Genomic DNA, 14,085 nt, shown 5'->3' on the forward strand with positions numbered 1-14,085 from the left:
AAGATGTTTTGATATGCAGTCTGTCGGAGACCAATTAAAGAAGTGAGAACAGATATGCTAACATGTTTACCCTCGTTGCCAATTTCTTCCGAGTTTTAAAAAATAAATATAAAGGTAGACGGCCAGTCCCTGCTCCTCATAAATCCGCCCTCTTTCAGCTGCCAGACCATTTCTCCCAATTTTTGGAATCCCAGAGTAAATGTTTCCATATCGAGGACTGGTGATCTGCATGCATGAACTGTCAGACCTCAGCCCCCATATGCACCATGGTCCGCACAATACAGATGAGGCCTCAAGAAGAGACACTGGTACACAGCAGTATGGGACAGATCTTCATTAATCTGGGTAGAAAGAAAGACTGTAAGTAGTTATTTGCTTGGGTGAAAGTAGTGTAAAACAGTCATGATTACTTTTTCTGAGAAATAACTAGTATGTTTTATGGTATGTCAAAATAAACTCCCTAACCAACCGCACTAATTTGTACTGTCATGCATCTCTGTTCCCCCATTGCGAAGCAAAATAATACCTGGACTAGAAATACCTGTCGCTCAGTGTCTGCACACTTTTTCACACTATTACTCTTAAGAGGCCGAAAGGTAAAGTCAAATAAAATTCCACACAGAAGTTATCCCTTTATATTGGGGGTGGGCAAAAAATTCCACTCCGCTGGCGAAGTGATGGGGAGCGGAGTTTTTTCTCTCGAGCAGCTTACCAACATTAAGTTAGGGAGTGCTCGTGAGAAAAAATTGCGTTCTCGACCCCCTCCTGGCGAGATTTCTCAATGCAGGCGGTCGAAGCAGGTCGCGACAGCTTGCGTTTGGGAAATGTACCTCTCGGGTGGCGGAAGCTGATGATCGTGGAATGTCTATTCCAGCGTCAGAAAGCAGCAATGCCCTCTGGCGGGATGCCAAGTACCGTTTGACTGATTTTACAGCACGGGACAAACTCCTGGTGCTAAAGATCAGTGCGAGGTGCGCGACTTAACAGACTCTGCTGCTAGAGGAACTCTGCGGAGTTTGGCTGAGTTTTTCCAGCACTTCACAGGGTGGAACTCCACCCAGGCCTACTTTACAGGACTAATAAACGTTGCCACTGTTTTCGCTGCTCTTCAAACAGTCAGCCAAACACGAAGTATTTCAACTCGGAAATCTTGGCAACAGTTATCTGGAATGGGATGAAATCACAAGATCTGGGTCAAATATTTCAACAGCTGCATACCAAGCATCCATGGAGACTTACGGGGGATTCAGGGGCACGAGTACCTGTCTCTACTTCTATGAATCTTAGACTACGGCGAGTTTTGGAATTTCAAATGTGTCTTTACAAATGATTTTTTTCAGCAAAACGGTGTAAACCAGAATACAGTACTTTTATTATTGAATCTACTAATGTGGTGATATATTGTACAAGGACAGAGGAGCGCTGTTACCACAAGCGCCACAGAAAGATTCAGCAGTATTTGAAAAATCACAACATTATAGTTTTCGTTTAAAAAAATATAAAAACAAAGAAGAATCTCCTTAAAGAAGTGATTTGCTTTATGTGCGTCTGCATTGATGGAAGATGTCGCAAGCTTACTAATATGCACATGCTCCCACGGCCGTGTTGGCGCTGTTTTTACTTGCCCTGTCCTGTTGTAGATTCTTTTTCAGACAGTGCTCAGCAGTCTGTGCCTGATTCCTTTTGTAAAGAAGTGATAAGCGCTCGGTGACCCGCTGTTATTTTCTAAAGCAGTATGAACAATTCAGGCTCAGACCCTCCTTGCTGTTAGCTTTGCAGTCTGCTTTAGAATGACGGAGCATTCTTGCGAGCGCCTTGTTTATTTTGTGGTTTTTCGGTTCAATCTGCAGGAGTTTCTGGTAGTTTCCTCGATACAGAGAAAGCTCGCAGGGCTCGGCTGAAGAGAAGTGCTCTCTGTTCGCTCTGAAGTTTTCAGAAGCGGTTTTAGACTCGCCAAGAGCTGAGGGGTAAGGAAGCCCCCACGGGTGCAGCCTCGGAAGGCAGTCTCGGATTGCACCGTCGCCGCTTTGCCCCGCCCCCTTGGGCATCTGCGCCTATTTAACACACGGCTCCACTTTTATTGTCTGACTTTGCCTCTGAAGCCCTCCTGGAGATAGATCAGAGGCTGCAAACCACGCGGTACCTTCAAAATGAGTCGCTTCATTTTGCTCAGCTGTGTGGTCGTCCTTCTGGGGGCCTTTGTGTCCTCTGCAAGGTCTCCCTACCAGCAGGTCCTGCAGCACAGTAGAATTCGAGGCAGACAACACGGGTAAGCTTCGAACTGTGTGAAAAATGTATTTATTGGGCATTTACCATGATAGTCATTGAAAGAGTGCATAAAGTTGTCCAGCTGTGCTTGTTGGGTATACATGCACCCTCGGCAAGGTTAAATGAACTACTAAATAGTATATGGTGATAACATTATATGGTGAAGCGCGAGCATTTGGGTGCCAGTGCACTGATATGCAAGAATGAAGTAGCTAATGAAATAACAGGTGGTTATTGCATAGTGCGAACTTTATATGCTGAAGCGCGAGCATTTGTGTGCAACTGTACTGACATGCAAGAATGAAATATCTCATGAAATATCAAGTGATTAATGAATACTGAGAAATGAATATTCTGTGGTGTGATCATTTGTGTGCAACTGCACTGACCTGCAAGAATGACATGTCTCATGAAATATCAAGTGGTTATTGCATAGTGAGAAATGTATATTTTGTGGTGTGAGCATTTGTGTGCAACTGCACTAACCTGCACGAATGAAGTAGCTAATATGTGGAACTACCATTTTTAAAGTAGACGAACATTTATTGTGTGTGTTATATGATATGCTGTTCAGCAGCATATCATATAATACCCCATTATATCATAACGCAATGCTACCGACATATCCACGAAAGACTGTGGTGGTGCCAATGAGTAGCCCGAGTTCTGTCTGTTGGTTTGAGAGGGCCGCTGCGTGAGACGGGTCTTTCTGTCTACACCACACGGGCACTGCGCCGCAGAAGGCATGTCTAATTTTAGGCACTTGCTTCCACTTCAGTGAGTTCCGAGGTGAAGGTCAAGGAGAGTTGGGTCAGAGGACGGAGCTGGGAGAGTTGGAGCCATCTGTGATAGTTTATCGAGAGTTGAACAGCTGGCATTATTCAGTATCCGCAGGGGTAGAAAGACCGACTTACACCACCTCTCATTTCAGAAACGAGGATGGGAGAGAAAAAAAAATCAGAGAACAAAATGCAGTCACGTTATTCTGCTTAGTCTTGAAAACTGCAGCAAGTTTGTTCGTCTGACTCTTGATTGGCGGAGGTGTGACATCGGAAAAAATGACGCATTTTCATTTGCTGTTAGCAAAGATTAAATGCTCCATTGGCTTTGCACATTACTAGGTAGAGCGATTAGTGCACACTGGTAAAGGATGAACACACTCAATGTGCAGATTAACTCTGTGGTCAGACATCTGAGATAACCCGAGGAATTATGTTTCATAATTTCCTTTCATTTTAGTGCAGCTTTACTTTGGCATGCCTATTTAATGTTTTTTTTTTTTTTAAATGAGACAGTTCAAACGGTACTCTGTAGGATGAATGATTAGAAAAAGTCACCCCAGCAGGTACCTTTGAAAATTAACTGTACGTGCTTTTGTCTTTTCCCCGTTAATCATATTGCCTGCCTGATAACAGCAATGCCAAAGATGGACACTTGTGTGGCGATGAATGGACACTTTGTCTTAATGACAACACTTTCTGTTAAAATGCTTGGCATGTTTTATGCGTCCAATTATTTCTTTTTATATCTATGAACACTCTGTAAAATCAGTAAAAACATTATTTGGCCAAGAAGAGAACTAGAAGTTCTTGTCAGTAGCTCTGCCGCTGGCACATTCTTCTCTCCTCATGAAATGGGCTTGAAGACCGTTAAATGGTCACAGATCTGGGATGAGTTGAGGCATGCTGGCAGCCCAGCTCTGTGCTTCCTTTCTAACACGAAAAGCATAATTTAACGAGCTAGTTAGTTTAAGAGTTGGCACAGTATGCTCAACTTGTAATTGAGTAGTCCTTACTCATTAATATTTACCATCACTGGTTAGTGCCTGCATGGATTAACTACTAACCCTGGGTTTCCAGAATAGCATGCTGCTTGGCATGAAGCGCTTCAACACCTTGTCAGAGAGTCATAAGCACTGTATAAATGAAATTAAATAATGCAATAATGCCCCATACTTCAGAACTTAACTCTTAAATGCCGTCTCTCTCCTCCATAGCTCTGCCAAAATAACGATTTATTCTTTGACGTTAGCGGTTTTCTAGTACGAAAGACTGCTTTCTACCAGTGCTTAATTTGAGCCGGTGGTTACTAGTGCTCGGCAGCGGCTCTCAATTGTCAACACCTTTTGACAGTGTTTCACAAGGTGGCGCTGTCTCAGATGACCACAAGAACAGTCAATTATTAATTCAGTATACATTAAATATGACAATTACCTGCCACTCAAGCCATTCTTATAGCTTTCGGGGCCTGGAATAGTTTGAATTGTCCCACTTGTAGGAGTGTGATGGTTATTAGTTTTGTTGATACTGTCACTGGCAGCATGGCAGGGGTCATGTGTGATGTAAGCTGCAGTGTTTTCCTGACGAGAGCCCTAGCACTTATTTATTTACATATTAAGCACTGCTTTATACCATATTCTCCTTTGGTCAGGTGTGCTGTGTGCTTTAATTTAGGAGTTTGTATCGCTCCAGTAACTTTGCATAAGCAATGTCTACGGTTCAGGAGAATCAAATGTTAACACCATACATCTTAGAATCAGGACCACTGGAATTATGAGATTCTGCAGCCATAGTGTTTTCCACATAAGAATGGATTTACTGCATTTGCCACATAATCCGTTATCAGATGCGCAATCCGCATATTGTAGCCCCCAAAATATTTCTAGCTCAAACAAACAAAAGGTTGCTAAAAATGTAGCAACATGTGTTGCCATGTAGTGGAAGACCCTTTGCAAAAGTTGATTGGTTACCTTTTAATTTCTTTTTGCTGTTATTGAATGTCAAACTGGTACTAATGAGATAAAACCGTGCCTGGATAGTGTTAAAGTGGAAAATAATTAAGTAATACTAGCATAAAAGATGCTGCATTTCATCACATACTTTGTTTTTCCTTGCCGCATAATTTGGAAAACCCTGCCACAAAATGTGGTCCTCCTCTGCCGAATAATTCCAGTGGCCCTGCACATAATGACTCCAATTTATTTAATTTTTAATGTTCTACGGTTGCCTGAAGGTGTCCTGCAAGGTAGTGAAGGGTAATGAATTTCTGCATGTGGAAGGATTCAGAATTTTGGCAACCATATAAAGAAGTTTGGGTGGACAAGGATCTAAGGGGTATCCACAAGAAATTTAAAGTAATCTGTTTGTGACATGTTCAAGAGAAATTGAGACGAAGGAATCTAGGTGAATAAGACAAATTGCAAGGAAGCATGGTCTATTTTAGAAATGAACAAGTCTAACGATGGAATAACAATAGTTTTGGTGCAGGGAGGATTGTTGAGCTTTTTACCATCACAAAAAATAATCTTAGTAGAATTTGTGGTGGAACATTTGTGAGTTTGATGATAATAAATACTGCGAGCTTTAACCCCTTCGGCGCTCATGACGGAACGGTTCCGTCATGAGCGTCGGTTGAGCTGTGCTCATGACGGAACCGTTCCGTCATGACCACGCCCGCGCAAGCAGCGCTCAGCACAGCGGGGGAATCCGCCCCGCATGGAAGGGGTTAAAGACAGCCTGCTAGTAATCAACATAGGAGTTATATATATACTGGGTATGTATTGTTAGGTAAGCTGTTCCATAGGAAAAGCATTTTTTTGAGTTGCTAATAACTTTGGCCCCATTTAACGGATCTCCAAGGTGGTATTTTTTGCCTAGTTTGTGCATGGTAGGTTCCGGGGTGAACTTTCTAGTGCGGACCAAGAAAAAAGGGGGTCCCAAAACACAAAATCCTCGTGCATTTTCCCTAGACTTCTTTAAGACGGCTACAGGAAAAACTGTTGAACAGAATTACACCAAATTTGGTAGAAATGTAGATCTTGATGGGCAGATTGGTCATTTAAGATTTAGTGTAATTTTGTTCAGTGTTTTTTAAACATGAAGGGTTAAAAATATTCGTGTATCTGGATGGTTGGGTCCACAAGAGGCTTGAGAGACTCTCTCATGAATGCCAAATCAAAAATAGAGCATTCTGATTTGCCCAGGGAGCTTTATTTTCCTCGGGCCAATTTGCTCCTGCGGGGGCGAGTGCTTTGATTGGCTGCCAGCAACATCGGAAAATGATGCTGGCAGCCATTATATGACTCGGAGACTTAATCCCCTGTTCATAAGTATGGGAAAAAAAGATAAAAGGGGGCCAGATAGGGATACCCTGCCCCCTAGGCTGGATTGGGGGACCAAGAGGGACCCCTCCAGGGCTAAAGCCGGCAAAAAAAGGCAGTAATGTCTGCCAATCTCCATTGGAATTCCCACGGGATCGTAAAAAATAAATAGTGACATGGGGCCGCAATCTTCAATTATAGACTCCAGGGAGCCCACCTCTGGGGACGCATTTCATAAGGGTAGCGGGCCGATTTATTTAAAGAAGAGGGGGCTGCTGGTCCCCTTCCTTGAGCCATTATAGGCCCCAGGAATCTCACCTCTGGGCCAAAACGTCCAGAAAAGGTGTGTGCGGGTCACACAGCCCTCTCCCAGAGCCTTTAAAAGGCCTTGGGGACCCCCATTAGCTGGGGCCGATAACTTTTTTTAAAGGGAGGGTGCAACATAGCCCCCCTCACTGAGCCACTAATGGCTCTGGCTACCCCATCCACTGGGGCCGGCTCACAAACTGTGTCTCGAGGATCGCACCCCTGGGACACAGTCATTTCCCTGCCCGAACCGGTGCAGGAATGGAAAATTGTGTTTGCTTCCCCCTGGCAGGACCATTTTCAAAACTCTCGCCGAAAGCAAGAAAACGCAAAGGGCTTGATTATGAGATCGGTCAGAAAGGCTCCGAATGGCAGTTGCATTCTCCTAAACCATGTCAGAACCTATGTTTCCGATAGACTCTAAAACATTTCTGACCGACCAAGTACGATAGAAGGTAACCGTTCGGACTTTTCGACTCAGTTCCAACCGGCATTCAGAGACTCAGAATCAGTCGGAGCTGATTCCTACAGCTCTATGGACTGCGTTTACGACCGACTTATTACGATGTTGGATTTCAACAGCCTTTGCAAATCAGTTTGTCCAACACAGAATGGCTGTCGGAAACTGACTTTGGGGGCCCATAGCAGGCCCCCCTTCACCGGAGGCCTCCGGTTGGGGCCCGTGGTGGTACCCATGGGACACCTCTTTACAACTATGCACAGTGTGGCAGGGACCATAGGGTGCCCGCCACAGGGTGCAAGGATATCGCAACCACCCATTTTTTCAATCGAGCCTGTGATGTTGGTCGGAACACAGGCTCCCATTGAAGTTAATGGGAGTCCGACTAAACGGTGTTCAGAAACATCGTAATTGGTCAGTCGGACTCGCCGAACCCGAGTTGGTCGGAACCGATTCTGGCAAAGAGTAGGTCAGAATGCTTTCCGATCGACATCGTAATGAAGCCCAAAGTCTGCTACCAGCGGGCAGGAGCTTTGAAAATGCTCCCGCGAGCCGACTTTTCATCTGTTTCCCTGCAAGCAGTTATGTGGGTAGGGAACAGATCAAAATAGTTGCTGCCTGTTGGCGTGAGCAATGCCGGATGCCCTGGGTGGGCACCAGGGTACCAACCATTAATCAATTTGGTCCCCAGGGTCAAAAACAGCCCCTCTCTCTTTAAACAAAAGTAGTGGGCCTGGGGAATGGGGACCCCAGGGCCTGTTAAGGCTTGGGAAAGGGGGCCACATTGTCCTGTCCCATTAAAAAAATGGCCTAGGGTCCCCAGGGCCTAATAATGCTCAGGAAAGGGAGCCAAATAGTACCCCATTAAAAAAAAAGTTTTTGGAGATAGGGTCCCCAGGGCTTAATGAGGCTTAGGGAGGGGCCTATGTGGCACCCCTCCCGTTTAAAATGCACAGGATTCTGGTGTATTATGTCCCCAGGGCCTTATAAGGCTCGGCAAAGAGTGGCATATGATGACCATCCCCTTAAAAAAAAAAAACAGCCTTGGGGGATGGTGTTCCCAGGGTCTAATAATTATCGGGAAAGGGAGCCATGCCGACCTCCCCTTTAAAAAAAAAGGCCCTGGGAGATGGTGTAGTGTAGTTCCTATATTCCTGATAGGCTCTGCGCATTGGAATAATATACACTATAGTTTTGACATAGGACTGAGGTCAGTATGTCACTATTGAGTACATTAAACTTAATTACTTGTGTGTGCCAGCTAACTCAGAGGTCACTACAAACTTCTCAAATAAACAAGCAGGAATTAGTTTCTGACAACCGCATAAACATGACAACTTTGTTTCCCTTAGAATCGGAACAATCTCAGAATCGTGGAAACAATAGATAATAGTTTCACTCAGTCAATCGTGCATGCTTCGTTTCTTCAGAGTTACACAGAAATAGATAGACAGGCGTTTCAATAAAAAGGGTTTATTGAACAGTCTTATTTCTCGTGCAAGAGATATGAACTGCTACAATCGTAAGACAGAATGCGAAGTATAATACGTACAGCGTTAGCAGTAAGATAAAATAATACTGCAATAGCATGGTTTGTAGCTATGACAGATATTCATAAAAATACATACATAAATAACACAGGCGAAAATGTTAATACTCATCTGATGCTTCTAGCTAGTTCTACCCCAGTGTACCTAACCTAAGTGTAGTATGAGGTAAAAAGTAGGTGCTGTTTGTCTATAGTCTAGTTTAGCTATAGTTGCCAAGATTTGCCAAAAGTCCCTCTAGGTTCTAGTCCGCTCCATACCTTAGAATGAGTGAGGTTGGAATCTCTTTTCGAGTCTCGATCTCTAACATCCCACAAGGGGAGTCAGAAACACTGGAGCTGGATTCTCTGCGAGGAGGATGACAGCGTCTGGTCAGTGCGTCAGGCGGGGACCAGTCGGGGGCTTGACTTCCTTCCAAACTTTCCGTGGCGAGCCGCGTCGTGCAAGTAGGCAGCCGAACCGTGGTTTGTCATGGCAAGTGAAGGTATATTTATACCTTGAAGGTGTTTAGGAATGCCAGTATTGACGTAAAAGTTGGGCAGAAGAATGTCATGAATGAACCCCTAAGGAATAGATGTTCATGCATGATAAATGATTTCATGGAGAAATCAATATCCAAGCAAGGGGAAGTCCTAAAGGCTTAAGAGTCTGGTTTTCCAAGAACTCGTTGTGGCGTAGATGAACGGATGTAGGTGGCCATGCCTGTATTTGGTGAGCATGGATAATGCCTAAATAAGGGTAGGATTTCTATGCCTAAATATGGGAAATGCAAATTGTGCCTATATAAGGACATACATCGGGAAACCTATGTACGATATCTAAATCGACACACAACAATGGGGTCCCCAGGGCCTAATAAGGTTCAGGAAGGAGTCCACAGCGCCCCCTTGTCTTTAAAATAAAAGGCCCTGGGGAATGGGATTCCCAGGGCCTAATAAGGCCCTGGGAATCCCAAGAAGAAGAATGACCCCCCCAGTGGTTGAGCAGTGACAGGATATACACAGGATGATGGGACATCAGGAGACTACTCTCAGCTGGTGGCTTTGGACTTCCAAGAGACTAGGGTAGAGGGAGACCCCAGTCCAATCAGGGGTGCCAGAGCACTGTAGGCAAGCTGCACTCCCTTGGTTGGTCCAGGGCTTCCAGCATAGTAAATAAAGCGGGTAACTTTGAGGGCCGGTGATTCTGATACAGTGCCGGGCTGAGCTTGACCAGGACAGAGGGCAACGGCAATCCAAGTTGCAGCTAGGAGGTTCACAGAGTGGAGCAGGTTGCACCAAGCACCGCGGTTTGGATCAGTTAGGTGAGCTGTGAGGCCAGTCATAGGAGACAAGGCAGCACTGGCCACACCTCGCACACGGGCCCAATAATCAGCCAGCACATGACAGGTGCTCACCTTCATATAAGTCCCATGGAGGAGCAGGGATTCGGCACCACCAGCTGACCTGAGCCTAATCCTCCGGCAATGCACATCCAAAGGCACGCCTCATTAAGTGGCCGCCATCTTTTGGGTGAAATGGGAGCACTGGCCAGTACTCTCTCTGCTGTATTCGAGTTACTCAGTCTCCCCCGGTCTCGTCAGAGGGGTCCCTCCACTTCCCGCACTTATCACAGCTGAATACTGTAGCCGGATGGGTCCCTAATCACTAGAATTACAGAGATTTCTTGGGCTAGTGGGAGCACTCTCTCAATCCGCTCCATCCAGTATGGTGGTTAGCTCCGCTCCGTGTGCAGATAACAGTTGATGACTTCTGTCCAGCATATTCCACACACTTTCTTTGCTTCTGCAGCATTGTAAACAGCCTTGAATTATTAAACTGACTTGTCTTAGCATGACAATTCTACATATCCTAGAAGTCTGTGTGCATCAGGTACTAACCATATGTACATGTGCTTCTTTTGTTTTAGAGGATGGGCTATTCATAATGTCTTGACCAGAGCCTGAAGGTTGCAGGTAGTATAGTCTTTATCACCTGTAGATCTTGCCTATTTTAGTTGAATAGTGTCTTTTTGACAAGTTTTGCATAGAGTGTATACTATACTTAGCATAAAACTCTGTGGTGTATTTCTCATGAGAGTTTCACTGTCTGCAATCAGTGGATTACAGAGTAAACTCTCTCCATAGAGTAAACACCTTTTACAGTACCCATTTTTCTTCTCATACCAAATTCATTTCTCAGTGTAGATTCGGTGACTGTAAGGTATTTGCTACAGATACAATCTGTCCGTAATAGGGCATTAATTTTGGAACAGATGTTGAGTATCTTGATGAACTTGGCTTTCTCTGAAAGGCTATATGCAGATTGAAGGCCATGTGCAATAATGGTTTCCATATGTCTGTGGTTGATAGTCAAAGTCAACTAGGTTACCAGTGAAGTGTATGGTATGCGGTCAATGTTACACATAACCCATCTTTGCTACACCCAAATGAGTTGGATCTGTGATGGGATTAATGATGCTTCATATTATGCTAACTTTCAGGCCTCTAATGCTATGGCAGTTTATAAAGCAATGTGTGCAAAAGATGCTTAGATGATGTCATCAGTGAGATCATCAGTGATGTCATCAATTATGTACTTTAAGATGTCATCAGTGATATCCTAAATAATGTCACAGAGCAAGTCATCAGGGATATAATATGTGAGGCCATAAAGATTGCTTGGCAGAGACGCAAGTTATCGTTAGCTCTGCTGACTTTAACTGGTGAATTTATGTGGTTCCAAATTTTAATGTTGTCACTTACATATTCACCAAATAATAATATTACTTTAACCTTTGTTTTTTTTAGTGCATGGCAGCCGCCAGTAGGCAGTTATAGTTAGGGCGTTTTCGTTGACGAATCTCACAAAAGTTTCAGAACTAGTACGCAACTCGCAACAGCTGCTGTGTAGAAAGTTTCAGGGTGATTCATGAAGCACATGCTGAGAAAAAGGGGGATCCCAAAATGCGTTTTCCCCATGCAATTTCCAATAGGGATTTTAGACATGACTACAGCCTAAACTGCTGAACGGAATTACACATATTTGGCACAAAGCTAGATATTTGTCCTGAAAGACTGCTTTTTGTAATTTGGGGCAAAACTCTTCAGTAGTTTTGTAACTTCTAATGGAAAAAGAAATTTGTAGATCTAGGGACACGGATCCACCATGGATCCACCACCATGGGCCCGCAGATCCATTCGCCAACAGCAATGCCATGATTGCCTGGGAGTAACCTGGCAGAAAAGTTGCAGCCACCATTTTATGTATCTGGACACAGTCCCAGTGCCTCAAAATGGAAGTGGAAAGTGATTGAAGCGGTCAGAGTAGAGGTACCTTGGCCCCATGGGTGTGATAGAGGGGTGGTAGAGGGATCTTTGATAGGAAAGACATTATCCAAAAAGGGATTTTTTCACATGTGCCGATCCTTGGATCCACCGCAGCACTCAGCGTGCCCCCCCTTGTGAATTTGCAATGGATACTTGGATCCAGCGCCCAATAAAAAAAATACACCCATTTACAGACCCACTTACATACACTCTATCATACCCCCACACTACCACTCATACACCCAGTCATATACCCATACAGGCACACACACACCCACTCACAGACCCATACATCCATTCACATACCCACCTATCGACCCATACAGCCACTCAAACACCAACTCATAGACCCATACAGTCAGTCTCACACCCACTCACAAACCCATATATCCACTTGCACATACACTTAGAGATCCACACAGCCCCTCACACACCCATTCACCAACCCAGATAGCCACTCACACACTCACTCAAGTACCCACAAAACCCCTCACACACCCACTTTCACACATAGAACCACTCACACACCGGTTCACAGACCCATACTGCCACCCTCACACCACCTCATCAACTCATACTGTCATTCCAACAGTCACTCACAAACCCATATAACCACTTTCACACCTACTCACACACCCATAGAATCTCTCACACACTGACTCACATACCCATAGAACCATTCACACACCAATTCACAGACCTATACATCTACTCACACACCCACTCACAGACCATACAACCACTCTCACACCCACTTTCACATCCATAAAGCCATTCACACATCCACTCACAAACCCATACTTGAACTCAAATACCCACTCACAGATCCATACAGACACTCACATACCCTCAAAACTACCCACACACCTACTTAAACATACAAAACCACTCAGACACCCACTCACAGACCCATAAGTCACTCGCACACCCTCTCACCAATGCATACAGAAACTCAGACACCCACTCACTGATGCATACAGCCACTCACTCATCCACTCCCAGACCCGTACATCCACTCACATACCCTCACATCCACAAAACAATTCACACACCTACTCACAAAACCACTCACACACCCAGTCATATACCCATAAAGGTACTCACACACCTACTCATACACCCACAAATTCTCTACCTCACCCACTCACACATCCACAAACCACTCACACATTCATTCACAGTCCCATACAGGTACTCAAACACCCACTCACTGACTTATATAGCCACTCCCACACCCATTCACATACCCACACAGCCACTTCCACACCGGCTTCCACTATAAAATCCTGTAACCTGTGGTTTTGTAAGTGAATTTCAATGGTTTTTTAACTAGTAGTCACATTTGCAGAGTGGTTGAGAAAGGGAGCGGGCCTTTGACCAGCTCTCAAGTATTCCTCTGTATGGGACTTACTGAAGGTAACAGGAGGGCCTCTTGGCTCCCAAAGTACCTCAGTATCCAAGAGGAATTCATCCCCCTTTCAGTCAGCGGCGTGGTTCCAGAGTGTTGGAGAGGGGCATGGGCTCAGAAGGACTCTCAGCAATCCCATGGTGTGGGACCTACAGGAGGTAACAGGAGGAGCAGTGGACCCCAAGGACAATCAGCAGCCAAGGGGGGGTTCATCCCCCAACCATTTGTGCACCAGCAGGTGCATTTTCAGAGTGGTGGACAAAGGGGGTGTGGCTTACAAGCACCACTCACCAATCTAGCGGTGTGGGACCTACTGCAGGTAGCTGGAGGGGTAGTTGGCCCACAAGGCTCCACAAGAGCAAATTAGACTTCACCCCCCAACCAGTACTGTGCCAGAAGGCACATTTGCAGAGTGTTGGAGAAAGTGAGCAGGGCCTCCAGCGACTGGCCAGTTCAGCTTTCATTTTTTTGTGAGGGGGCCACGTGGCCCCCATTTTCAGGGCCTATTTTGGCACCGGGGACCATATCCATTAGGGCCTGGCCTTTACATTTAAATAAATAAATAAAGGGAGGTGGACAATTTCGGAATCAGGGACCCCACCTCATGCTGCTTAGCCTTTTTATTTATTTTTCTTTTAAAAACAAATAAGGGGAAGGGGCTGCGCTCCCCCCTCTCATGCTGCTTTGAAC

At 45.0% G+C, this 14,085-nt stretch overlaps 1 protein-coding gene across 1 annotated transcript in view; it reads left to right on the forward strand.

The window, feature by feature from the left end:
* Nucleotides 1–1,946: 1,946 nt before the first annotated feature.
* The window catches only part of TGFBI (transforming growth factor beta induced), a 234,077-nt gene continuing 221,938 nt past the window's right edge, over nt 1,947–14,085 (forward strand). Inside the window, exon 1 of the mRNA XM_085618009.1 lies at nt 1,947–2,269. Within this exon, the coding sequence (XP_085474135.1) occupies nt 2,151–2,269 (119 nt within the window). The 5' untranslated portion in view covers nt 1,947–2,150. The remainder of the gene's footprint in view (nt 2,270–14,085) is intronic.

This window comes from Triturus cristatus, chromosome 7 (genome assembly GCF_964204655.1).
Source record: "Triturus cristatus chromosome 7, aTriCri1.1, whole genome shotgun sequence".
Lineage (NCBI taxonomy): Eukaryota > Metazoa > Chordata > Amphibia > Caudata > Salamandridae > Triturus > Triturus cristatus.